At 54.2% G+C, this 24,053-nt stretch overlaps 5 protein-coding genes across 5 annotated transcripts; 1 reads left to right on the top strand and 4 right to left on the bottom strand.

Moving 5' to 3' along the window:
• Window positions 1–549: 549 nt before the first annotated feature.
• CGCA056_v007164 (Uncharacterized protein) lies at window positions 550–1,478 on the top strand (the record flags this gene model as incomplete). Its single annotated transcript, XM_037322413.1, has 2 exons — window positions 550–984; window positions 1,035–1,478. The coding sequence occupies 2 exons, from the start codon at window positions 550–552 to the stop codon at window positions 1,476–1,478; spliced, it is 879 nt and encodes a 292-aa protein (XP_037178891.1).
• A 3,629-nt stretch (window positions 1,479–5,107) lies between these two features.
• On the bottom strand, window positions 5,108–6,231 carry CGCA056_v007163 (uncharacterized protein; the record flags this gene model as incomplete). The annotated part of the gene is made up of 2 exons (XM_037322412.1): window positions 5,108–5,695; window positions 5,743–6,231. 2 exons carry the CDS (start codon window positions 6,229–6,231, stop codon window positions 5,108–5,110), a joined length of 1,077 nt encoding a protein of 358 aa, XP_037178896.1.
• Window positions 6,232–13,591: 7,360 nt separating this feature from the next.
• Window positions 13,592–14,005, bottom strand: tropE-6 (Short-chain dehydrogenase/reductase tropE; the record flags this gene model as incomplete). The annotated part of the gene is made up of 1 exon (XM_037322411.1): window positions 13,592–14,005. One exon carries the CDS (start codon window positions 14,003–14,005, stop codon window positions 13,592–13,594), a length of 414 nt encoding a protein of 137 aa, XP_037178897.1.
• Window positions 14,006–14,108: 103 nt separating this feature from the next.
• Window positions 14,109–14,435, bottom strand: tropE-5 (Short-chain dehydrogenase/reductase tropE; the record flags this gene model as incomplete). The annotated part of the gene is made up of 1 exon (XM_037322410.1): window positions 14,109–14,435. The coding sequence occupies one exon, from the start codon at window positions 14,433–14,435 to the stop codon at window positions 14,109–14,111; it is 327 nt and encodes a 108-aa protein (XP_037178894.1).
• A 2,945-nt stretch (window positions 14,436–17,380) lies between these two features.
• pmd1-3 (Leptomycin B resistance protein pmd1) lies at window positions 17,381–21,528 on the bottom strand (the record flags this gene model as incomplete). The annotated part of the gene is made up of 3 exons (XM_037322409.1): window positions 17,381–19,611; window positions 19,659–20,924; window positions 20,979–21,528. 3 exons carry the CDS (start codon window positions 21,526–21,528, stop codon window positions 17,381–17,383), a joined length of 4,047 nt encoding a protein of 1,348 aa, XP_037178895.1.
• Between the last annotated feature and the right edge of the window lie 2,525 nt (window positions 21,529–24,053).

The following is a 24,053-nucleotide window of genomic DNA, read 5'->3' as shown; positions in this document are numbered from 1 at the left end:
ACGCCTCCAAGTTAACATAGAACGACGGTCTTCGGTGATCCTCTCTCCTCCGCATCAAGCCGCCTCGGCTCCCCCGCACGCCAGCATCATCCCATCTTTCTCCCCAGGTTTAGACTCCAATCTCCCCGCTTTCCACGCAAGTTGGAAGTCTCCAAAACGCAATTCGTTGGAGAAAAGATAGAAGGTGCCCACATCATACCTCGGCTCCCGCAAGTCTTGACATCCTTGTACGCATCGATAAGTGCTGCAATAAGTCCAATCGTCCCTCCCGCGTCTTCAACATCATCTTCGCCGGTCTTTTCCAGAAGGGCTTCATCGACGCTGTATAGATACTCGGTCTTCTCCAGCAGTAGTAGACTCGAAAGACGGATCCTCGGAGCCTCGGTTGGCCCACATATTCAACGCCGTCCCTCCAATCCATCCCGTCCGGCTTCGTTGACTGACTTGGTATAAGTCCTCAAGTGATTCTTGGTTTCACAACGTAGCCTGAGGTTCATCAACACAGAACTCTCACTCATCAAACCTCACAGTACCGGAGCTTCAATCACAATGGCAACCACCAACGCACCTCAACCCTCCCCCAGCTCCAGCTATCAACACCTCATCGACCATGTCGAGGAGCACGGCTACGTAATCATCCCCAACGCCTTCACCGAGGCCGAGATCGAGGAAGCCACGAGGGAGCTCGCCCGCCTCGCAGCCGACGCCGCCTCCGCCGGGCCCGCAGGCGGCGACCGCGCCGGCCGCAACGACTTCGAGGGCCTCAACACCAAACGCATCTACGCCCTCCTCGACAAATCCCCCGTCTTCCAGAAGTTCCCCCTGCACCCGGCCCTGCTCGCCCTCAACGACCACTTCCTCGACCCGGGCTTCCTCCTCAACTCCTTCCACAGCGTCTACATCCAGCCCGGCGAGGCGCCGCAGATGCTCCACCACGACGACGGGTTTGTCACCGTCCCGCGGCCTCATCGTCCATTTGGCACCGTAAGTGACCACTCTCTCAAGAACGACGGCTGCTTCTGATTTGTCGACAGGGCGTCATGGTCGCAATAGACGACTTCACCCCCACCAACGGCGCCACCGTCGTGATCCCGGGCTCCCACAAATGGGGCGACAAGGACCACGACCGCGCCCCCCGGCGCGAGGACGCCGTCCCCGTCGTCATGTCCCGCGGCAGCGCCGTCTTCTTCGTCGGCACGCTCTGGCACGGCGGTGGGCAGAACGTTTCCGACCGCGAGCGCAGGAGCATGACCGTGCAGTACTGCCAGCCCTGGATCCGCCCGCTCGAGAACCAGATCCTCGCCGTCGACTGGGACAAGCTGGACGGCATGCCGCGGCGGCTGGTGGATATGCTCGGGTACGGGGTGGGCTCGCCGTTCATTGGGTACGCGGATGGGATTCACCCGTGGAAGGTGGCGCAGAGGCGGATCAGGGAGCAGAAGGAGCTGCGGGCTGGGTCGCGGCAGGGGAGGCTGTGAGATGAGATTGTTTGGTCCATATGGTTCTTAGATTGACACGGGGTCTTGGGTATTACATGATATGAAGTACGTGTAGCATAGAATCGAGCTGTTCTTTTTCAATGTTGTCGGATCCGTCTATATGAGACTGGCTCTGGTTCCAAAACCTGCTCAACTATCAGGAGGTCTAGTATCGTTACTACCCCTTTAATCCTCGCCTTCGTCCTCTACATACGCCTTACCGTTATCCTCGTCGTCGTTATCTTTGTTATTGTCGTTGTCGTTCTTCGTTATCTTTATCGATATCGTCCTTCTAATCGCTGTCTTTATCTCGTCTCCATTATATAAATAATTCTTATGTGAATACTTGTATAACTAAAGGGAATATAAGGAGCCTTTTTTCCTCTACTCTAACCTAAGCTAATCTTTTTAACTACTATATCTTTAAATAAAAGTAATAATAGTAAATTAGTAATTAATTTTTAGAACTATTTATTATACTTTCTATTAAATATCCTATTGATTTTTTTATATTATTTTTATTTTTTAAATTCTTAGTAGTTTTTTTAAAATTTATATTTAGTTTAATAGAAAACTTAGTTCTAAAAGTTTTCTAAGAACTTAATATATATTATAAACAATATAGAGATATTACGTTATTATTTTTAACTATAAAAATATAACTAAACTATTATTAAATATATAGTAAATTAGTTTCTTTTCAAATATTCAATATTATTAATAATATAAGTTATTTAAATTAAATAAAGAGTATATATAAAATTTATTTTAAAAAGTTTTAAATTTAAACTATAGTATAATAAAGAGTTATTTCTATTTAACTAAGTAATTTAAAAATCCTTTTTATATATTTTATAAATTAGCTATAGAAGTTACGCTTTAACCCTCTATGTATTTCCTTATTAGAGTTCTATAGTAGTTAATAAAGTACGCCTCTAGGTAGCAAACTGCGAAGAAGAAAAGTTAGAAGAGAAGAAAGATCTCATCTCTATTATTATCTCTGCCGTCTAAAAAGCCCCCGCCCGAAACAGTGAGAGGAATTCTCCCGAATATCAAAACTCCAAATCAATGTTAACAGAATAACCTCCATGAGAGATTTGCGATAGGTACCATGTTTGATATGTAGCGATCCACGTAAACTCAATCTACCTAATCTGACAAGAGGTGAAGCTGGGGTTGAACCCTTGATCTTCTACTGGCTTAACAGATGACTTGAAATCGCCCTGTAAGGTCTATTTCACCTGAGTCCCTGCTCCCTCCTATCTTTCCTTCCACTGAATACCTCGAGCTCGTTGTTAAAAGGTTCGATATGAGCTTCAGTCTCAGCTGGCTCGAGGTAAACCCTCAAGCTTATCCAATGTTGCCGGTTATAGAGAGCTTAAAAGACGGCTATCATCGTTGAACAATGAAAAGTCTGCCCATTCTACCAGCGGTATAGGTACTGACTGACGCTGGTGATTTCCATGGCAAACTCGCTCCCATTCATCGTCTCTCAAACCTTTAGTGAGACTTTCGTAGTTGTCTTGGTGACGGTGACGATCGTAGTAGTACAATCCTTCTTAGTTGTTGTCTTCGTCGTGGTTGTTTTGGTGCGGGTCTTGGTGGAAACCGGCACCAACTCGCCCTCTTGACGTCGTGTAACCCTGCTCTCCTCGACTTAGCTGTCCTCTGGTCCCTCCCCACGGCTTAGGCTGGTCCCCGTAGGATCACCTCGTCGTCCTTCGCGCGACGGCAGAGGAGCCTGGGAGTTCGTCGCGTCCAGTTCAACATCTGAGCCTGCCGTGCTGTCGTACTGCTCCGGAACTGCCTCGTCCGAGTCACCACGACCCGGTGGCCATGAGTCCACTCCCCTAATGCGTCTCCTCTTCCGCGCCGGCCGCTCATGCTTCTCCTCCGCATCCTGATGGCCGGCACCGCCTTGTTGGTCGCGTGCCTCCTTCATCTCAGGGCGATGTGAAATCCCTTGCTCATCAGCCTCCTCCTCCTCTTCTTCTTCCTCCTCCTCCTCCTCCTCCCAATTTTCACCCTCCTCGCCATCCACGTGGCTCTGACGTCTGCCTTCCAATTCGTGGTCCATCGAAGCGAGTCTCTTTGTGCTTCAAAACGAGGCCCTGCATCCAAACCGGCATGCTTCTTAACCAATCATCAAAGTCTTTCTGAGACACAGACGCTCCCGTATAGTCGACAAGTTTGCCCGGGACCCACCGTAACGAGTGTTGGATCTGATGCTCGTCCTCGTCGCCCCTGGCGCGCTTCCTGCCGCTTCTCTCTTCCTGATCGGTCATATTAAATTTTGTTGTAACAAAGCCGAGATGCTGTGCGGCTGGTGGTAATTTGAAGGTGATTTTTGGTGGTTGCTGTTTGCCGGTGAGGTAAGTGGACGAGTGTTGGCAGTGAAGAACTGGAAGGAGAAGGTGGTGGTCAGATGGGTGAGGCAGGCGCGACTTACACGTTCAAACCTTTTTTTCCCGTGGCAGCAAAGAAAATCCTATGCTTGTTCTATTGTAGCTCTTTGGTCGAGGCATGTTTATGTGTCCTTGAAATCTGTTCCTTCTCCTCGTCTCAGCTGGTTAATGTTTTTGCGGACCGCTTACCTCAGATTGCTCTCAATCTCCAAAGGCTAGACAGATATGCCAAGTGTATCAACACATATAATGACAGTGACAAATTCAAATACATCAAAATTCTCCAATCCTAAAGCTCGTCCTTATCCGACCAAAAGAAAAGTGCAACGCCCTGTTCTTGACGTTTGTGCCTATCTTGACGGAGCGGCTTCAGTGTTTGAAGTGCAATACGAGACGAGGAGCTCTTACATCTTCTGGATGCTTGCACCAGACACTGCGAATAAGACAGGATCAGCACGCCCAAGAAAGGATCAGCGCTCTCACATCGGATCGTCGTTGCACAAAGTTTAGTTTGAACCCACAAAATCTGCAGCCAGCCCAGCCCAGCCGTTTCGTTGGTGTCGGTGGCTTGGACAAACCTGCATGAGAGGCAAACAAGCTGTCAGGTCCGAGGACTAATCTCACACCCAATCATTTTTCATCACTATGTCGCGCAAGAAAAGCTCAGGATGGTTCTACTATTGATTGTATTGAGATGACCATGATAGGTCGTTGTCTTCTTCCTCTCATTCCCCAAGATAAACCACCATCTTCAAGAGTATCTACAAGAATAGGATTAAGACTCGCACATGCGAAGATTACTATTTGTGCCGCATCTCATTGGATGCCGACAATGTGCCAGTATGTGGCGCCATGTGCCTTCCTACTCTTCATCGCTGTCCTCAGCGAATATTCCCATATGATCATGATCAGCCTTCCCGGCTGTCGTGTAAATGCCCAGTCAAATCAACAAACCGCCAACCAATGCCAGCTCTTGGCTATTTTTCTTCCCAACCCAGCCATGATATGACGCACTAGAGACTAATATAAAGGGTGTAGATAAAGACCGAGTGATAACTCGAGAGGCCCGTGGGGGCGGCGAATTATGAAAAGAAGTAAAAGCGAAAGAATGTTTGAGGGGTATCAAGGCGCTTGCTGGAAAATCAAATCTCTAAACATGACTCATAACTATCCGTGCAGATCGTTGAACAACCTGGTGTTGCTGTACTGCTGGCGTGATGCTGTCTACCAGAAGTTGAACGCCATCGCCAGCACGATTGCTGCTGTTGACAGGGCCCATGACGGTATTGACAAGCCCGCTTTGCTGACGGCCGCTAGCAGCGTGATGTTGACGTATTCGGGGCCACAGATGGTGTTGACTTGGCTGGCGGCATCCTCGTACGTATACGAAATAGGGAGCTTCCGATTGGACGTGTACGTCTGGTAGATTTCCATGGTCCGTCTGAGACACGAGCCGCAAGTAGGGTTGGCGCTGCCGGGGAGAGTCATGTTGAGAGGGAGGTAGTAGAAGTAGACATTCGAAGGCGTGGTCAGGTTGGTGACGGCGTTGGCGAAGCAGTACATGGAGGTGTCGGGGTCGGTGAGACAGGTGGCCTTGTATAGCATCTCATACGACTTCATGCCGAGGTAGGCTTGCATGACGATGGGGTTGCCGGCTTCATAGTCCGATCCGCAGTTGGCGGCCAGAGTCAGGTTGCTGGCCACGCCGTTCAAGTACGTGGTGCAAAAGTCGACATCCGCACTGCAGGTGGCGTCGAGTACCTTGACAATGCTCAAGAGCTTCTTCTCAGCCTCGAAGAAGGACCTCGAACCCTGGACAAGTTAGTATACATTTTCAGTCGGCATATCATGAAACTCACCTGAAGAAGCATAGAGAGCGGGTAGCACTTCTTAAAGTTAGAGTTGGTGAGGACTTCGTTGATGAACCGGGGGCAAGAGGCACCGTCGTTGCTGGTGAAGTTGAAGGCCAAGCTGGTGTCGAAGGGAGATGGCAGAGGCGAAGCAGCCTCGACGGTCGCAGCAGGAACGGTAACGGAAAGAGTCAAGGTGGTCGGGTCGTCCGTTGCCTTGACCGTCTGGGTCGCAGTCGCTGTTGCGCTGTCGTCGTCACGCTTCCTGAGCTCTTCGTAAGGCATCATGGTCCAGCGGCCCTTGATCATGGTCGGGGTGCGGTCGTCGACGACGAGGGCGTCCATGGGGGCGATGACTGCGGGGGCGGTAATCTGAGCGGGGAGTTCAGAAAGAGATTCGGAGGTGGCCGAGACCATGGAGGCGATGGTGAGGAAAAGGAAAAGCCATAGTGACCGTGGCCTGCGGGGGGAGGTTGAGTGTGTAGCGAATGAAGACATGATGAGAGGTGAGGCCATCATGAGGAAGCTGCGGGACGCAGGTTGGAGATGCGGAACATAATCCTTTTGCCGGACTGTGGTGGCAAGATACGAGAAGAGGTGCCTCTCGCTCGATGTTGGCCGTGCAGATAGTTTTGTTGGTTTCCCTGGAGAACCCCACGTTGTGATCGGCGTCGATTGTCTCTAGCCGGTGATCGACCAGATCACGCACGCGATGGTGGATATATTATGGCACCAAGGAAAAACAAGAGCACCACTCCACTGCTTGCACCAAGGTGGATGACTTGTGCAGGCGACCTATTCGGTGCTTGTCGAGAGCCGGTGAGTTCGGATGCAGGCGGGTAAACGAGTGATCCGCCAGACGAGTTTCCAACAACACCAATGAAGGAGTCGAATGCGAGGTGAGAGCGATGCAGTCGAAGGATTAATAGCGAATCGATTCGGTGGCCTCCGGCGTGATCCCTCAAGTCGGCGAATTCTTCGCAAGTGGTCGATTTGAGATTATTCGGCGTGATTAAATAGTTGCTCGAGCGATATCCAAATGCTCGAAGCTTTCCCGGTTGTCGACGCGCCGGTTGACCTGTCTCGGCGGAGCGAAGAAGACGGGAGTCAGGCGAAGTGCGTGCGATCTCGAGGTCGTCGACGGACAGGCGTATTGTCGTGTCGAGGCGAGCAGCTCAGTCGGCTTAGACGGTTGGCGACAGGAAGCAGGTGAGGCTCTGAAAGGGCGACGACGATCCCTGGCTCTGGCTGGGGGAGAGGAGGTGGTTAAGAAGGAGAAGCAACGAGTGGATGGGTGGACGGGACGGGACACTATGGAATAGATGGGATGGGATGGGGGGAGAGCGAGCAATATTGGCTTGGCTTGGCTCGCTCGCGTGGTGGGAGGCACGGTTGGCCCTGGCTTGCTCGGTTCCTGGGATGGGATGGCACCAGGGGAACAGGGGTCCAGGGGAACGAAGCCTTTGACTGCTGCCGCTGCTGCTACTGCAGTGCGGTATGTCTCCGTACCTTACTCAAGGAACGGTACGGATAGACGAACCTGCGTTGGGTGTAGAGAGCAAAGGGCCGGGCGCTGGCTTCTGCAGTGGAGTCTGGACGAAGCATGGACGGCACCCGTGGTGGGCTGCGTCGTATTTTCATTCAGGAATCAGAGCAAAAAGGGAACGGGGGGTTTGGGGGCAAAACTTGTCAATGATTCCGCTGTCGCCCAGTAGAACGCAGCACAGCGCAACGCAACGCAGCGCAAGACAAAAACCCGGACCTGGACAGACAGACCCAGACCCTCTGCACCCTCACCTGGGACCTGCACACGCACCAGGCCAGCAGACGAACTGATGTGGATGTGGCCAAAGTGCGCTGCCCTGAACTTGGACTGGTTCGTGGCCGGTGGTCCATGGTCCAGGTCTGCGAAAGAACCGGCACCCCTGGCAGGAACAGGGGGCTTGGAGCAGGGGGACAGGGGTAGGGCAGCAGCACGCCAGCCGCTAGCCGCTTGAGGAAGGGCGCCGGGAGGGGGGAAAGGAGGAGATTTGGCGTCAAGCCACTCAGCACCAAAAGCCAATATTCTCAATCTTGTACCTGGCCGCTCAAATCAGTATGAGAAAATACTTTGACCACTCTCTCTCCACTTGCCTGCGATGCACCGCACATGGGGACACGGGGACGGAGGGCGGAAGGGGAAGGGCTGTGTTGCCCAGGGCAGTGGAAGCTTGGAACCTTGGGAGTTTGTGCTTGACAGCGGTGATTCCCGGCCTGCGGGTTTGAAGACGACTGGGAAGGTCGATGTCGTCCCGGCAGATGCCTTGTTGAAGTTGGAATCTGCTCCTCGGCTTGAGTCCAGTTGGTGGCGGCACGGCGGCTGGCTGGCTGGGTAAGGCGGCATGAACAAAGAGAAACAACCTTATTATCGGCACCAACGGGCGACCAACCGGACTCTCGCGGAGTGTTTTGGTCGCATCGGCCAGGCGGTGACTGCAACGGCCGATACGACGCAACGCAGCAGCCCAATGCAGTGAGCGAGGTATGTGCCGCGCTGCAGCATATTCCCAAGGATGGCTATAGTCAGTGAGATGAGGGTAAAATGTCGCGCGCGAAATAATGGTTCAATGGGCGGCTGGGAGACAAAAGCAAGCGAACTGGGCAGAGGCAGCAGAACCCAGCATGCCTACCGGTGGTCTAGAACAGCATGATCGAGGCAGGGTTCCAACGAGGGATGAGCTTCTCAGACGGTTGATTGGCCGTGAAAAGGAACGAACAACACGTCAGACTGCTAACTGGAATTGTCGAGTTGTCTCTGATGAGCAGTCGAGGTAGCCAAATCGGTGCTTTCAGTCATCGGTCCCAGTGTCTTGTGCAGAGTTGTTATTTGGATGCAAAAGCAAGAGCCAACCACGACGAGCGGGAGATGACCATCCTCATGCCCGAATCGGGAGTCAGGAGGCCCACCCTTGCTCCTGCTGTTGTTTGTGTGTCGTGCTCACGATATGGAGGGGGCCCAGGCATGGTCGAGGTCGTGGGCCGGTGCGGGCAGGAGCGGGTTTTGGTGGAGGCAACTGCCCAGGTGGGAAAAGCAGGTACCGCCGACTGGCATTGCAGCGCCGGCTGGAGCGCTGGAGCACTGTGACGGAGGCCCTTTCACCCGTTCTGGCGGTGCATTGCGCTCAATGTCCGGCTCGCAGCGCGTGCTGCGCCTGAAGTTGTGGGGGCCGGATTCGTCTGTCTTCAGGTGGGAGTTGGCGCCGTTGATCGTCGCTCACCTGTCACAAATCTTTAGTGTTTTGCAAAGTATCGTAGAGTAGGTACATGCCTTGGGTAAAGAAAGCCTCCGCTCACATCGTCTATTTTGAACCACACTGGGCTATTTCCCACGACGACGGAGCTTGACTGCCGACTGCCCAAGAAGGTTGTAGCCAAGGACCAAGGCAGAGAGAGCGTGACCCCTCGCAGCTTGCTGATAGCGAATGATGGATTGCGTATCGCCCCACATACCAGCTAATGACCTGCACAAGGCAAGAGCAGCTGTGCGCCTGCATATGCACATTCCCCGACCCCGACTCGACCGCGAGATGTGCATCGCCGGCTGGGGTATTCCTGTCGGGACACGAGGAGCAGTTGTGAAAATACGGAAGGAGCTCCAGATTGACCGCAGTGCACAATGCCTGCACCTGAAAAAAATGCAGATTAAATCGGCGAATCATAGCGGGCTCTGCTAAGATTGTGGGGCCTGTCATTGGTCCAAGTGTCGCGTCCACCCCCACTTCCCACTTGACGGCGCGACAGGCAAGCCCACAGGAGTCTTCACATTATTCAATATTTATTTGCCTGGAAGGAGCTCCTCAGGCCTCCTTCTTGCTCAGCTTCCAATCCAACCAATCCAACATCACCACTCCAAAAGGGAAGGCTCATCTCGTTGAATGCTGCCTTCCAGGTTGTTTACCTTGCACGAATGGGCCTGGCCTAACGGGAAACGGCGGGACACGACGCTGCCCTGTGTCTAATGATCCAATGATCCTCTCGGCTGTCAAACTTTGTTGCTTCATTTACAATTGGGGGCTTCGAGATGGTCTCTCCCAGTAAAATAGCGACTCCCAACTAGGCCATCCCTGGACAAACAACACCCGAACACGTCTGTTCTCGCCTCTCTCAGGAGAAAAGAAAGAAAAAGAATTCTTTGCTAATTGCCCATCTCCGTTCTCCATTCTCCGGCTCTCCTATCCAGCTTCCGTGCGTCTATTCCGATCCAGTCCAAGATTTGACAGCCATGCCGCATACCGCAATTTGGACCCCATCGTCTGAGTCGTCGTCACCCGTTGGCCTGACGTGGCCCGAATAAGGAATTTCGAAATGCCTCTAGCCTCGATCCGTCTCCATAAACATTTGCCATGCAGCTGCGGTCATCGCCCGACAGATGCTGCCTACGGGCATGACAAGCCCACGCGATGGCCTCCCTCCTCTCGTTCATCCTCGGCCGCCAATCCCGTCGAGCCGTTGGGAGGATCTCCAGCCTCCAACCTGCAGCTGTCATTTCGTTGTCATTCTCGTGCTCAATTCAATGACACGCGCCAATGAGGCACCCAAATCAGCCGCCATCGTCAACAATGTCAGAGTCTAGGCCAAGGCCGCCGAAAAGATTTGCACTGGAATCGACCGATTCTGCAAGGCGCCAGCCGGCCCGCTGGGAATCAAATCACGTCTTGTGTCTCCAGCTGCTCATTTCCTGCCATGCCGCCCAGGCGGGGTCCCTTGCCATCAGCCGCAGTTCATCCACACGCACATGCGCTGGTCGACTTCACTCCTGCAACGAAGAACCCTACCGTCGTCCCCCGCGCGATCCCCGTCGGAGGGTTGACACGAGCCTTTCGTCTTCGGACGATTACCTGTCGTCAAACCTATCCGAGGTGGTGTCATGTCAGTTCTGTCTCATTTCCCTCGACCCGATACGCCGGTGAGCCCGTCAGGAATGCCATCTCCCGCCGCCGCGTGTCTGACTGCCACACGGCCCTGAAGGAAACGGCCTGTCTTGGTATTGGCCCGCGGCGTTTATGGCTGCCTTTTTCGCATCCACAGCTCGCATTTCTTGAAAGCTCCCAATGCCGTGGCTAGCGTGTAGGCGGCGCGAGGTCTATCGATTTGTGGCTTTCGCGGTGCCCCTTTTAGTCGACGGGTACCTGCGCCTCCTTGCATACCGCCCGCAAACCGTTCACTTGGGAGATGCTCAGACCTCAACCGTAACCCGACAGGTTTTGTGCGACGACGCCACGGGTCGCGTGTGTGTGATGAAGAGTAATGCAGCAAGCTGCTGTGATCAGTCGGGCCGCGGTATGATATCACTGCCCCTATTCGGGCTATTCGGCTTCAATGGTCTTGCTCTGGTTGCCGGGTCCCCGTCCAGCGACCCGAGTTACTGGAGATCGGCAAAGACGGCGCGTTGACTGCGCGTCGACGGCAGCTCGGGCTCGCATATCCTCGTCAAGTGTGCTCCATGCCAGCATTCCAACCACGTTGAACGCTCATCATGGCCAAACCTAACAAGGTTGTGATCATCGACTTTTCATGGCTGGGCGAGCACAGCTTTCATGGTTGAGTCGGGCTGGGTCTAGACCGTATCACCTTCCAGAGCTTGAATTATTGTCCGTCGGCGCGCACAGATATTCCACAGACATGAGACGACTGAGGCGATGTTGCTCAGCGGCAACCTGATACAACTTCGCCCTGCTTGCGTACTACCCGATGTATCGTGCAGGTGAGGCTCAAGAATCACAACAATGCTTTTGAGTGACCACATCAAACAAGATGTGAGTTCACAACACGAAGTCACCGAGACACAGGTGCTGGCTAAATCCTCCGCCACACTCGGGCGGACGAATTGGGAGCCAAAGTCGGCAGCCCGGCTTGCGGTCCTCCTCGCTGAAACTCAGACAGGTCTCACCCGCATACCTTGTGGGACATGGGCAGATGCGAACAACCTGACGACACCACTTTGACGCTGGCAGTATCCCTTCGAGCAGGGAGGCAATCACGACATGGCGTTGTCTAAACCTGACCCGAAGTGAGGACACGAGCTGCTCCCTGACAGCTTTGGAGCTGCCGAGACGAAACAGTCGTTGACTGCCACAAAAACACTCCGAGCCTTTGCTTCACATCATGTCCTCGACCTAATGTTTCAGCCACACCGCGAACACAGGCCGAGTAGCCGCTCAAATACCATGTCGTCGTCACCGTGTTGCCGAACAACAACAGACGGCAGCCCTATGTCCGCCCGTGTAGCGTTGCGATCGCATCCGCGCGGCACCCGGGCACAAGGACCGATAGATTCCACGCGAGCTCCGTGTGACGGCCGCGCGTCGGGGTCGAGCGGGGCCCAGTCCGGGCTGTCCCGCCCACAGACCACAAACAACCAAAATATCCCGGACAGCACGCTCCTTGGCATTGCGGCTCTTTGCAAGGGCCTGAGGGATTCTCGTCTGGACGTGCGCATGTTTGTGTTTCCAGAAGGACGAAGGATTGACTCGCCCCCACGCCGGTCTTCGGTGACGCTGCAGACGCATTGTGTTCCTAAGATAACAACGTCGAGCGGGAAGCCTAGCATCAGATCTGGGAGTCCAGATCGCTATTGATCTTGCGCTGGCTCACAAGGCTGATGTTGTGGGGTCCTGGGGTCCTTGTTGCTGTAACACAACACGCTAGAGCGTCCGAGATATGAGAAGAACAGGTGAGCAGGATTGTGATGGTATGGCTCGCATGGTGGTATGGCTCGCATGAGACTTTGAATCCTGCATGTCGATGCAACTACCGTGTTCAATCCCAGGGCGTCTGAAGTGCAGTGGAACAGAAGACGGACCGATTTACTGCATCGGTCGGTTCCCCTGAGAACCCAATGACCGTGAGGTACCGCGAATCCCTTCAGAGGAGAAATACTTGTTCCTTCAGGCCACAGTGACAAATTTCAATGGTCAGTGAGGCGTCACGAGCGAACTGTTAATTGAAGTGCCGGCGATATCCAGTCACCCTGGCTTAAGAGGGTCGAGTTGAGGAGGTGACGAGGACCTTAGCTCTCTAGAAAACCTGAGTCTCATCATGACTCGATATAAAAAGGATCGACTTCATCTCAGCGAATTCGCAGGATGTGCCATACCAATGCAGCTCCTAGCTGGCTTATCTATTTCTCTAAGGGCAAGAATGTTTGCACGGCAGACTGTCAAGTCGGCATCTCTGCCACGGTCTCAACGTCACTCATGGCGGCTACTCCTCCATACAGGCGTGTATACACACAAGTATCATCCAAAGACGATCAGAGACGACGGTATACTAGTCCCGTCGCGATCAAGCTTCGTTCCTGATGTATTTAGTGTTTCGTAGCGGATAGGAGAGTCGATCGTTGTGATGGAGATGTCCCACAGAAGGAGGTTCTCCTCCGGGAAGACGCCCGGATTGCTGGTGTCGTCAATGTGCCTTCGACAGGAGAGTGTTTATATAGCCAATTCCGGGATGCGCCGTAGACGTGCTCTTCGAAAGTTTGGTACGTGTATATTCCATTGCGACGGGGTATAGTTGAACCCTCACATCCAGACACATTCGCATGTCGGTCTCAACAAGTTCTTCCATGATTAGATTCCTCGAATAGTGTGTCATGACGGGCAGAGAGCTTGGTTACGAAGAATCGTGAGAGACGTCGTGCTGGCTTATACACTTCTGCATACGTGAAGAATAGAGAGAGACGACGACGACGACGACGACGACAAGAAGCAGGACACTATTCAGAGCACTTCAGAAGATCTTACAGGGGAATATTAAGGAAGGGAAGCTACGTAAAGATACCTACACCATGCTCAGAGTATGCAAAGACGCCCCGCGACGCCTACCACGACTGCACCCCAGTCTGGCTCACAATCCTACCCGCATCCGCATCCCTCTCCCCCTCCAGAACCTTCCTAACAAGCTGCCCTCCAAGACTCGGATCCCCCGCTCCCAGCTTCCTCAACAACCCCGGATCCCCGCCGAGGTTCGTCGCCAACTGTCCCGGCGAAACCCCCCAAACCTTCACCCCGTCCGCCCTCAGCGTCCAGTGCCACGCCAAGAGGAGCATGTTCAGCGCCGTCTTGCTGACGCGGTACCCCGTCGGCGCAAACTGAGCCGCCGGCTTCGGCCACCCGGCGGCGGGCGCCTCGCCGGGCCAGAACTCTTCAGCGAACCGCGCGAGGTGCGCGGTCCCGCTGGTGAGGAAGAGCAGGCGCGGGTCGTCGGACTTGATCAGCAGCGGCGCGAATGTCATCGTCACGACGTGCTGGCCCGGTAGTTTGTGTTGTACATGGCGTTGAAGGCTTCGCGTGGGGGCATGTCTGGTTCGGTAAGAGCGCAACCTGGCCAAGTCAAAATCAAAGCGTCTTCAAGGATACGAACACGTTTATGATCTTACCAGCATTGTTCACCAGGTAATCTAGACGGCCATGCTTTGACCGGACTAGCTCAAAAGCGCTGGCGATCGATTCATCGCTGTCGACGTCGATCTGGACTACTTCGAGGGTGCTCGCCTTGGAGGGGACGTCGTCGCGGAGTTGCTTGGCGGCCGCCGCACCCTTCTCCGTGGATCTGGATCCGACAAGAATGTGGTAGGATCTGTCGGAGGAGAGGAGCGCTTTGATGGTCTCGTAGCCGATGCCGGTGTTGGCGCCTGTTATGAGGGCGATTCGTTTGGCGGACATTGTCTGCTTTTGAACCTTTTGGCCGCGGGTGAGACTTTCTTCGATGTTATTCAAGTTGATGGGAGCACACTGTTATGCATGAATCCCCCAAAATCTCGAGAGTCGAGTCCGCGGTTGCCCTTTTATGCTGTTCTCGAACAACCATCAAGGATAAAGTCGGCTGCAAGTGACCATCGTGTAAGTGGGCTTAAGGATCGGGTTTCCAAACTCCGCAGCCTTGGGAAGCCGCGGACGGCGGACGTGTAACTGCAGGTACGGGCTCGGGATTGAGATTCTAGGCCCGGAATGACTTTAATATCCCACCGGCTCCGTAAGGTGCTAAAGAAGCGATTGCTATGAGCCGCTGGAATGAGAACCTGCAGAATCAAGGAAGCCAAGGTACCATCAGTTCTGGACGTGGTGCCGCCACCTCCCCAGGGAGTCATTTCAGCCTTGCAGAGTGCTTGTGTGGCGCATCATGAACGAACGTACCGCCGACAGTACAAGACGACGTTATTAGTGACTGTGCGAGGCGTTCTGGCCGAGGAAAACTTTCGGGCCACGTCAAAGTAACGATGTCGAACAGGACCTATCAATACCAACACTGTTATTGGTCTCATCTTGTCCTCCCAGACCTCCTATCAGTCGATCTCCCTACTTCCCTTTATACTATCCGCCTCTGGATCAGTGCACTGACGACTTACAGGGCGGGCGGTTATGGGGTGCTTCTTTTTGTTCCACACCGAGAGATGCTCCTCTTTGCAACATTGGGCATTGGAAAATGCTGATTCTGGGTGCTTCCAACATATGCAGCGGCGCCAGGCTGACAGCCGCGTTTTCCACGGAGAGACTCAGCACGTCAAGGCATTGATTGCGGAATAATGGGGCGTAATAACCTTCATATTCAGTCAAAGACGAAGAGAGACGAGTAAGACCCCCTAGTTCAGTGAGGCCTGCAGGGGACCTGGAGCCTCTTTCCCCCATTACGGCATGATTCCATGGCTAGCGTATAGAGCTGCTCTACCACAAAAGTATCGAAAAGCATAATCTCTTGATCGGTGTTCTGACCAGGGCGAGCTTCTGGGCGACTTTGACGCAATTCAACGCCCACCGAAATTCAATCTCCAAGGTTCTCATGGGTTTCGCATCGCAACCATGCTCAAAATGGTTCATCCGTCTTCTCAAACCGCAAAGTTGTCGAGACTCCTACCTGCCGCCCTGTGATACTTCCCGTCCTTCCGGCCGATAATCGACGATTTGATACGCGGGTGTTTGCGGAATATTTTCGCGCTCCGAGAAGAGATATAAAATGGCCCCCTTGTGGTTTGTAGCTGTGCCCCAAACCGCACAATGATGCTTCCCCTTGACTCTTAGTCTGCATGATGGGCGAAAGAGATCCCTCCAAGACCGAAATAAAGTCAGCGCGTCGCACACACTGAAAGCAGATTCTCGTGTTCTCGAGGTGCCGTTTCACCCGTTGTGTATTCTCTCCTCATCAGTCAGGAACGACGAAGGAAGAGGGAGACAGACAGGGGTTGATTACGTCCACGACGTATCTGATCGGCTGCTTCTCGAGCCACAGCATGGTGCTTCGACTCCCTATGGAGAACCGTCGGTCTGCTTACCTTCATTTGGAAAAGAAATGTGCGACAAGACAGCATTGTTGGGCCCTTGATTCAAACCCATCCAACACAATTTATACTACCAACTCCCACGACAGCGGAACCGCGACAGGCCGCTCAGTAGAATATAAAAGACGCCCCGGAATCAGCACGCCTTCCAGGAAGTTCAACCAGAAAATATCCCTATACCAAGGGATCTTCTATGGCAACACCGCCCACTCCTCAATCAGACTCTCCCGTCCGCTGTCGTAGCGTACAGCCCAAGACTCGGGGAACTCTCACACACCATTGCAGAATTCACGAATAAACCATGAATGAATACAGCCAAGACGCAACCAAACGATAGAACTAAAGAAAGCCGGGCGTCATCAAATCGACGGCGTCCGTCCGAAACCCCAGATTCACAATGCATTTGATACCAGGATGTTATTCGTCTGGGTAAGATTGTAGCCAACTGTGACTACTACCACACTTACTACCACATTTGCTGGATGTCTTCTCAATGGATAGGAAATTGATTTAAATAGGCCACAAGTGACTAACACGGCGCTCAGGGCTCATCAAGCGACTACAGCTGCTCATAATCACGGATCAGCCAAAACGAATACGACCGAGAAAGCTCACGACGACGAAAATGAAGGTAGTCGGTACTTCGACGGAGCGACCTGTTCTGTCGAAACCCAGATTACCATCCATTAGCGAGACGGGAGGTCAGCCACCTTGTAGGGGAAAGCTTGCACGGAAAACATGGCGCTTCATCTTGCTAAACATCTCTTCCGACTCGAAAGATAGATGGTTTATATACCAAGTAAGGCCGATAGTTGGACGGCCATCCTGAGCCCACGTTCTGGTCTCTGTCAATACACCCCGTCGACGCCTGTCATAAAACATTACATTTCATCTAGCAGTCTTCACCATGCACCAGGAGAACACGATCATCTTGAATGATTGGAATTATGTCTATCTGACCACCGTACATAGTGGGAGGGGAGTCTACTTTCTCAACCCTAGACCATTATAAAAAACCAAAGGCTACAGCAAAAACACGTTGAGATCATACATCTCTTTCTTCTCGTTGATCGTCAACAATAAGTGCCCCCCTTTTGTGAGCAAAGTGTAGTAGTTATCTGTCCCACGATCGAGACAACAGGTATCATGGCCAAGTTCTATCTCCGGCCATCTTGCCCCGGAAAATTCAACAAAAACGCCAAAACAATGCAGAAATAGACATGGATCGAGGTCTTCGATCCGGATATCTCAGGAGACAACGCGATGGGGGACCTCCGCTGACATATGCACTTTTCTTTCTTTTCTCTTTCCTCTCAAATTCACATTCTAAGCGAATCACCGGTTCTTCTCCAGCGACTGGAGGTTGACCAGCTCGGCGTAGCGGCCGTTCTTCTTCATCAGCTCGGCGTGGGTGCCCTGCTCGACGACGCGGCCCTGGTCGAACACGTAGATGATGTCGGCCTTCTGGATGGTGCTCAGACGGTGGGCGACAGCGATGGTCGTGCGGCCCTTGGCGGCCTTGTCGAGGGCGGCCTGCACGACGTGCTCCGACTCGGAGTCGAGCGCCGACGTGGCCTCGTCGAGGAGCAGGATCTTGGGGTCGCGGATGAGCGCGCGCGCGATGGCGATGCGCTGCTTCTGGCCGCCGGACAGGAGGGCGCCCTTGCTGCCGACGACGGTGTTGAAGCCCTCGGGCAGCGAGACGATGAAGTCGTAGATGTTGGCCTCGCGGCAGGCGTGCTCGATGGCCGAGTCGGTGACCTCGGACGCGGCGCCGAGCAGGATGTTCTCCTTGATCGTGCCCTGGTAGAGGGTGGGCTCCTGGCTGACGAGGGCAATGAAGGAGCGGTACTGGTTGACGTTGAGGGAGCTGATCTCCTTGCCGTCGATGTAGATGCCGCCGGACAGGGGGTCGTAGAAGCGCTCGAGCAGGGCGATGGTGGTGGACTTTCCGCAGCCGGACGCGCCGACGAGAGCGACATACTGGCCGGGGTGGATCGACAGGTTCAGCCCGCGGAGGACAGGCTGCTCGGGGCGGGTGGGGTAGCGGAAGTGGACGTCGCGGAACTCGAGCGTGCCGTCGACGGAGTCGAGGGCGGCGCCGTCCTCAGACCAGGTGTCGATGGTGGGCTTGCGGTCAAAGAGGATCTTCAGCTCGTTGGCGGCCTGGTGCGCCTTGCCCATGTCGGGGGCAAAGGAGAAGATGGAGCCGGCAGACTGGGCGCCGAAGATGACGGCCGAGAAACACACAAAGAACTGGAACATGTTGTACTCGAGGTCGGCAATGAGAGTACCGCCGTACCAGAAACCGAGGGCGAAGGCCAGGAACATGAAGGACTGCGAGGCGGCGAAGAGCAAGCTGGACTTGAGGATGGAGATCAAGCTCGCGCGCTGCTGGACAGCCAGAGAAGCCTGGTACTGTTGGATGACGTCCTTCTCGCGAGTGAGCGAAGCGACAGTGCGGATGGCCGAGATGGCCTCGGACGCGTAGCTGGCAGAGTTGGAGTAGGCGGTCTTGGAGCGGCGCTGAAAATGCGCGAGCATCCAGAAACGGAAGAAACCACAGCCGATGAGGATAGGAATCGTCGCCGTGCAGACCAACGCCAGCTTCCACCCGATGGCGATAGCGAGAGCCAGGGCAGCAATCAGAGTGGTAGAGACCATGAGCAACGTGCCCAGAGTGACACCGCTGAGTCCGGCAAGATGGGTCGTCTCGGTCGAGAGGAAGGAGGTGAGCGCACCGGCGGTGTTCTCGTCCTTGTCGAAGAAGGAAACGTCCTGGCGAAGCATGGTGCGGAAAGCGCGATCTCTGACGCGGTGAACCAGTCTCTCGGAGCACTTGGCGAACAGAATACCCTGGATGACGAACGCGATGAACTGAACACCAGCGAGCATGAGGTACATGGCGCTCCAAAAGTCGGAATCCTTCTTCATCTGGTGGGCGTTCTCTGGGGTGACGGGGACCGAGAGGGTCATGATCTGCTTGGCGAAGAAGACGGCCTGGGTGGGGTTACCGCCACCGCAGATGATGGAGAAGAAGAGACCGACGAGCATCAGGTGCCATTCCTGCTTGTTGAACGAGCCGATAAGCTTGATCAAAGTCCAGAGGCCGTACTTGACCTCGCCGTCTTCCTTCTTGCCCTGGAGAGCAATGCTGGACAGGGACTTGGTGGTGGAGGTGCGCGCGAGCTTGGCGGCAATGTTGTCCTCGGGATCCGGAACGAAATCGCCCTTCTCGGAAACGCGAGACTTCTTGCGGATGAGCTCGTCGTCTTCGGCGTCAATGGCGGCTTCCTCCTCGGCATCCATCTCGTTGACGCGGGCAATGTTCTGAGCGCTGACGAGGTTGTAGTAGGCTCCCGACTTCTCGAGAAGCTCGTCGTGGGTTCCCTGCTCGACGATTCTTCCGTTGGACATGACGACAATGTTGTGGGCATCCTTGATGGTTGACAGACGGTGGGCAATCGTGATCGTGGTGCGGCCCTCGGAGGCGACCTCAAGAGCTGCCTGGACCACACCCTCAGACTTGGTGTCAAGAGCGGAGGTTGCCTCGTCGAGAAGGAGAACTGGGAAAGTTAGTAGAATTCCTTGTCATGAATCCAGGGAAACTCACTCTTGGGGTCAGACACGACGGCTCTGGCGATGGCGATACGCTGCTTCTGGCCACCAGAGAGCAGGAAACCGCGCTCACCGACGTTGGTCTCGTAACCCTCGGGAAGACCCGTGATGAAGTCGTGGGCATTGGCCATCTTGGCGGCGTTCTCGATCAACTGGCGCTGCTCCGCCTCGCTGGCGTTCTCGTGCTTAGTGCCGATAAGTCCGTACCTGATGTTCTGGTAGATGGTGGTTCCGAAGAGAGTGGGCTCCTGGCTGACAAGAGCCATCTGCTGACGCAGCCAGCGCAGGTTCAAGGCGCTGATATCGTGGCCGTCGAGGAACACCTTTCCGCGGACGGGGTCGTAGAAGCGCTCGACGAGACCGACGATTGTACTCTTCCCAGAACCAGATGCACCAACAAGAGCCGTGGTCTTTCCGGCGGGAATGGTGAGGGTGACATCCTCCATAACAGTGACCTCAGGGCGGGACGGGTAAATGTGCTTGATGTTCTCGAGGCGGATCGTACCCTCAAGCTTCTCAATCTTCTCGCCGGCATCACTGGACGGGTCCAGGGGAGAAACACGGTCGATGGTGTTGTAAATCTTAGCAGCCGCAGCGATGGCGGTGGTGAAGGCCTGAACGTTGGGGGCGACGTTTCCGAGGTTGAAGGCACCGATCATAATGGACATCATGATAATCAGAATGTTGGATAGCTTGATGCCGTCGTCGATGAGAAACTTGCTTCCCTGCCAGAAAGCCAGACCGTAGTTGAGGTACAGAATGGTCATCATGAGAGCAACCATGACACCGATCGTAGCCTTGACCTTGTAGCCGTAAAACTCAGCCTTGGTGAGATGCTCGTCGTACTGCTTCGCCAGGCGGTCCTGGGTACCGAAAGCCACGGCGTTGCGAATGGAGCTGATGACCTCGTCGGCAAGACTGCCTCCGTGGGCGTAGGACTCGATCGACTGCTTGCTGTACTTCACAATAAAGGATGAAGCACCTCCCATACTTAGAAGCAGCGCCACAACGGTGGACAGCAGAATGAGCGTGAGCTTCCAGTAGTGGATGAAACCAATGACAAAGGCCGAGATGAAGGTCGCAATTGCGGCCAAGGTCAGGCCAACCTTTTCGGAAATACCATCCTGGATCAGGTTCGTGTCGGCGGTAATTCGAGTGGTGACCTCTCCAGCGCCCAGCTTATCGAAGAAACCAATGTTTTGACGCATGCAGCTCTCGAGATAATGCTCGCGAATCTTTGCGCTAATGTGCTCTCCCGTGTCTGATTCGGCGTGTTAGACATAAGCTTGCATCCTCCCGGCAGGGGTTCACTTACAAATGAAGCCGACAGTGGTGACATACTGCGCCACGAAAACACCAATGGCGAGGTAGACAAAGTACAGAACCAAATGGGCCATCTCGCTCTTGAATGTGCTCTTGGCGTCATCGGTGGGCGGGAATTCATTAAAGTAGTTCTGGAAGGTGCCCTGCAGGTTTCCGAAGATGACGGTCATGAGCGGCAGGGCGGCGCCCACGGCGATGGACATGAAGGACGAAACGGCGAGGATGAGGAGATCGTTCGTGGAGGAGTAGCGGTACAGGGTGAGCATGCCGGCCTTGATCTCGGGCGTGGTGACCTGGCGCTTGAGGATCGAGGCCTCGTGCTCGGGGAGGTGCTTGTAGGGGTCATCGTTCGGTTCTTTGGGCGCAACGACCTTGGAATCGGCCTTCTCGAGGGCGACGGACTTGGTCTTGGGCTGGCCAGGCGCATCCACCTCTGTCGACTCGCCGTTGGAGGAGGCTCTGTCGGAGGAGTGGCCGCCGTTGCTGGGGGCCTTTTCGACCGCCGGCTTCTCGCTGACGGACTTTTCGTTTTCGGGGGCCATGGTGGTGGGTGTGGGCAGCTCCTAGCAGAGCCGAGGAGAGCTACCTTTGGGGGGATTATAAGAGCGCGCTCGTTGCGCGAGAGTGCGCCGCGCGCAAGCTGTGCGGTTGTTTCGTCTGAAGCAGCTTGGGAGGCGCAGGCGTGTTGCGGGCCGAAAGTGGTGATGTCGTCGTCGAGAGTTATGTAAGTAAGGGCAGGCCGAGCTCGAGCTCCGAGTGAGTGGGACGGGACGGCGCTTATCGCATGCGGTTGTTGGTGTTGTTGGCTTGGCGACGGTGCCGAAAGGTTGAATTATTGCTCGCAGATATGCTGCGAAACCCCAGACCAAGTCGGGAAAAAAGAAAGGGAAGAAAAAAAATGGCAGTAAGAGTGGTGGGAGTGGAAGAGGGCGCGGCGCGGATGGCGAAAGCCAAGAAAAGATTTGCAGCGATCGGGATCGTCCTTGGGGATCAAAGAAGGAACCGCAGCAGGCAGACCGAATCAAATCAAATCAAATCAGCAGGACGGCCGAGAATGAGAGAAGAGAGAGACGATGTTCGCTATCGGCAAGGTAGGGCGTGTGCCTTCTTCTTCAATCATTAATAAAAACAAGAGGGAAAACAGAGGCGTTTCCACCCGGGGTGCAGGCCAGGATAGGGATTAGTGGTACGGATAGTATGTACTTTCCGTATGGACCTGGATGCTGTAGCTGAGCAGATACGATTAGGCGGAGAGGAAGAAGAGCCCCTGCAACCCTGGCCAGGACAGGACTGGGGTGGGACTTTTGAGATACACCCTGCCGGTGGACGGAGCTGGACTGGGCCGACTTTCGAGTCTTCACCTCGCAGGATAAGGTACCTTGCCTACCTACCTTAGGTGGTGAGGTGGTGTTAGACTGGGGTGGACCACCGTGACCCTCCTAGGGTCGGGGCAGCGAGGGACACTCCAGGCCACCCTCGAAGGCCCGGGGTCGACGAGTAGGAAGCCAGCAGCACGGAGAAAGAAGGCGGCGGAATGCAGCCGATCCGTAGTCTTGCCCTCGCGGTTAATCACCTCGCACTTCCTCAGCTGCCCGAACTGACACTAGCCTCCACTGTTTGCGCCGCAATCCAACAAGAGTCATAGTCGGCCTCGTCATACGGCCATGCAGACGTCGTAACGGTCATATCTTACTTCTTCTGCCTAGGTGGATGGATGGCTTACCTGGCGGATAGATACCTTACAGTACATCTTCGACCTGATGACCCGCTCCGCTGGTTGAGTAAGACTTTGAAGATACGCAAAGAGCAATTACACGTATCCGTACCACCACGGCAGACCGTAAGGCGAAGTTCTGACTGCCTGCCCGGTGAGATAGATGGGGAAGCGATACGCAGTATGTGATGTGAGGCGCATCCGTTAGCCTCTACAGGACAAGCTATGCGTACTTGCTTAGTATCCGTACTTTGCTGCATTCTCCACGTCCGGGGTTGCGAGAAGTGCGAGGACCGGGGCCCGGGATTCAAACGGGCACACTAGCCACGTTGCCCATTGCTTGTCTGCCTGCTTTCCGTCTTACTAGTCGAATTCTGGGGAAACCATTCTGTACTCTCTGTATTACCTGAAGTTGATATATGTATCATCGAAAACACTAAGCATTGTCTTCAGCCGATGTCCATTGTTTGAATTGCCGCCATCTCGCTTGTCTTCCAGGGGCCTGGCTGGTAGAACAACTGCTTGTGACAATTGACAATTGCCCGTTGGGGAGCGTGTGGGTGTGTGGCCACACATGCGACGAAAAAAAGCTGGTTCTGGCCCTCCTATTCCTCCGCCCGTGGGTTGAAAGGTTCGTTGAAGAACAGACGGATTCAAGCTCCGAACATGCTCTCCCTCACTCGATCCGAGGTCCCAAGCGTAGGCGCCCAGAGACTTGGGTCTTGGACAGTGAACATCCAGGATCAACCACACAAACTCCGCTCCGCTCCCTCGGACTGTCCTTGCCATCCAGTTTATCTCTGTCTCTCAAAAGTATCCGTATGTGACGCACAGCATGTGGTAGAGTTGGCTGGTACATCTCATTCGGTCATGACAAAAAAGGCGCCCAATAACATCACTCGCAAAACAACAAGAGTGACACAAGAAAAAAGTTCCCCCGCCATCATATCATCATCCTCCATTTTTGCTTCCAGAAACAAGCAAAAAGCCACTAAGCCCGTCCCGTCTCGCCGCCCTCGGTACCCCCTTCCCGCCACCCTAGTCGAGTCAGCCAAACTAGCCGCACTCGCTTACCACCTCGCAGCACCGCAGCTGGGGCGGGCTCCTCTCCTCCACGCCTCTGCTAAGCTGAAGCACTGCTTCTTCATTATTCCTGCCCCTCCCTCGGGCTTCTCGACTGCCCCGAAATCCGGTCGTCTTCATTTCCTGCTCTCCCCAGAGCTGGCCCGAAAGATTTCGCTTCCAGAACATCTGCGACAACCGGTGGGGTTTTTTTTCTTCGAATCTGAGATGCGCAAGCAGGTCTCACTCACTCATTCTTCTTACGTTGACACTGTCAAAAGATGCAACTTG

This window comes from Colletotrichum aenigma (assembly GCF_013390185.1).
Source record: "Colletotrichum aenigma strain Cg56 chromosome Unknown KSG_Cg56_contig04, whole genome shotgun sequence".
Taxonomy (NCBI): Eukaryota; Fungi; Ascomycota; class Sordariomycetes; order Glomerellales; family Glomerellaceae; genus Colletotrichum; species Colletotrichum aenigma.
Note: the sequence above shows the minus strand (reverse complement) of the source record. Positions and strands in the feature narration are given on the sequence as shown.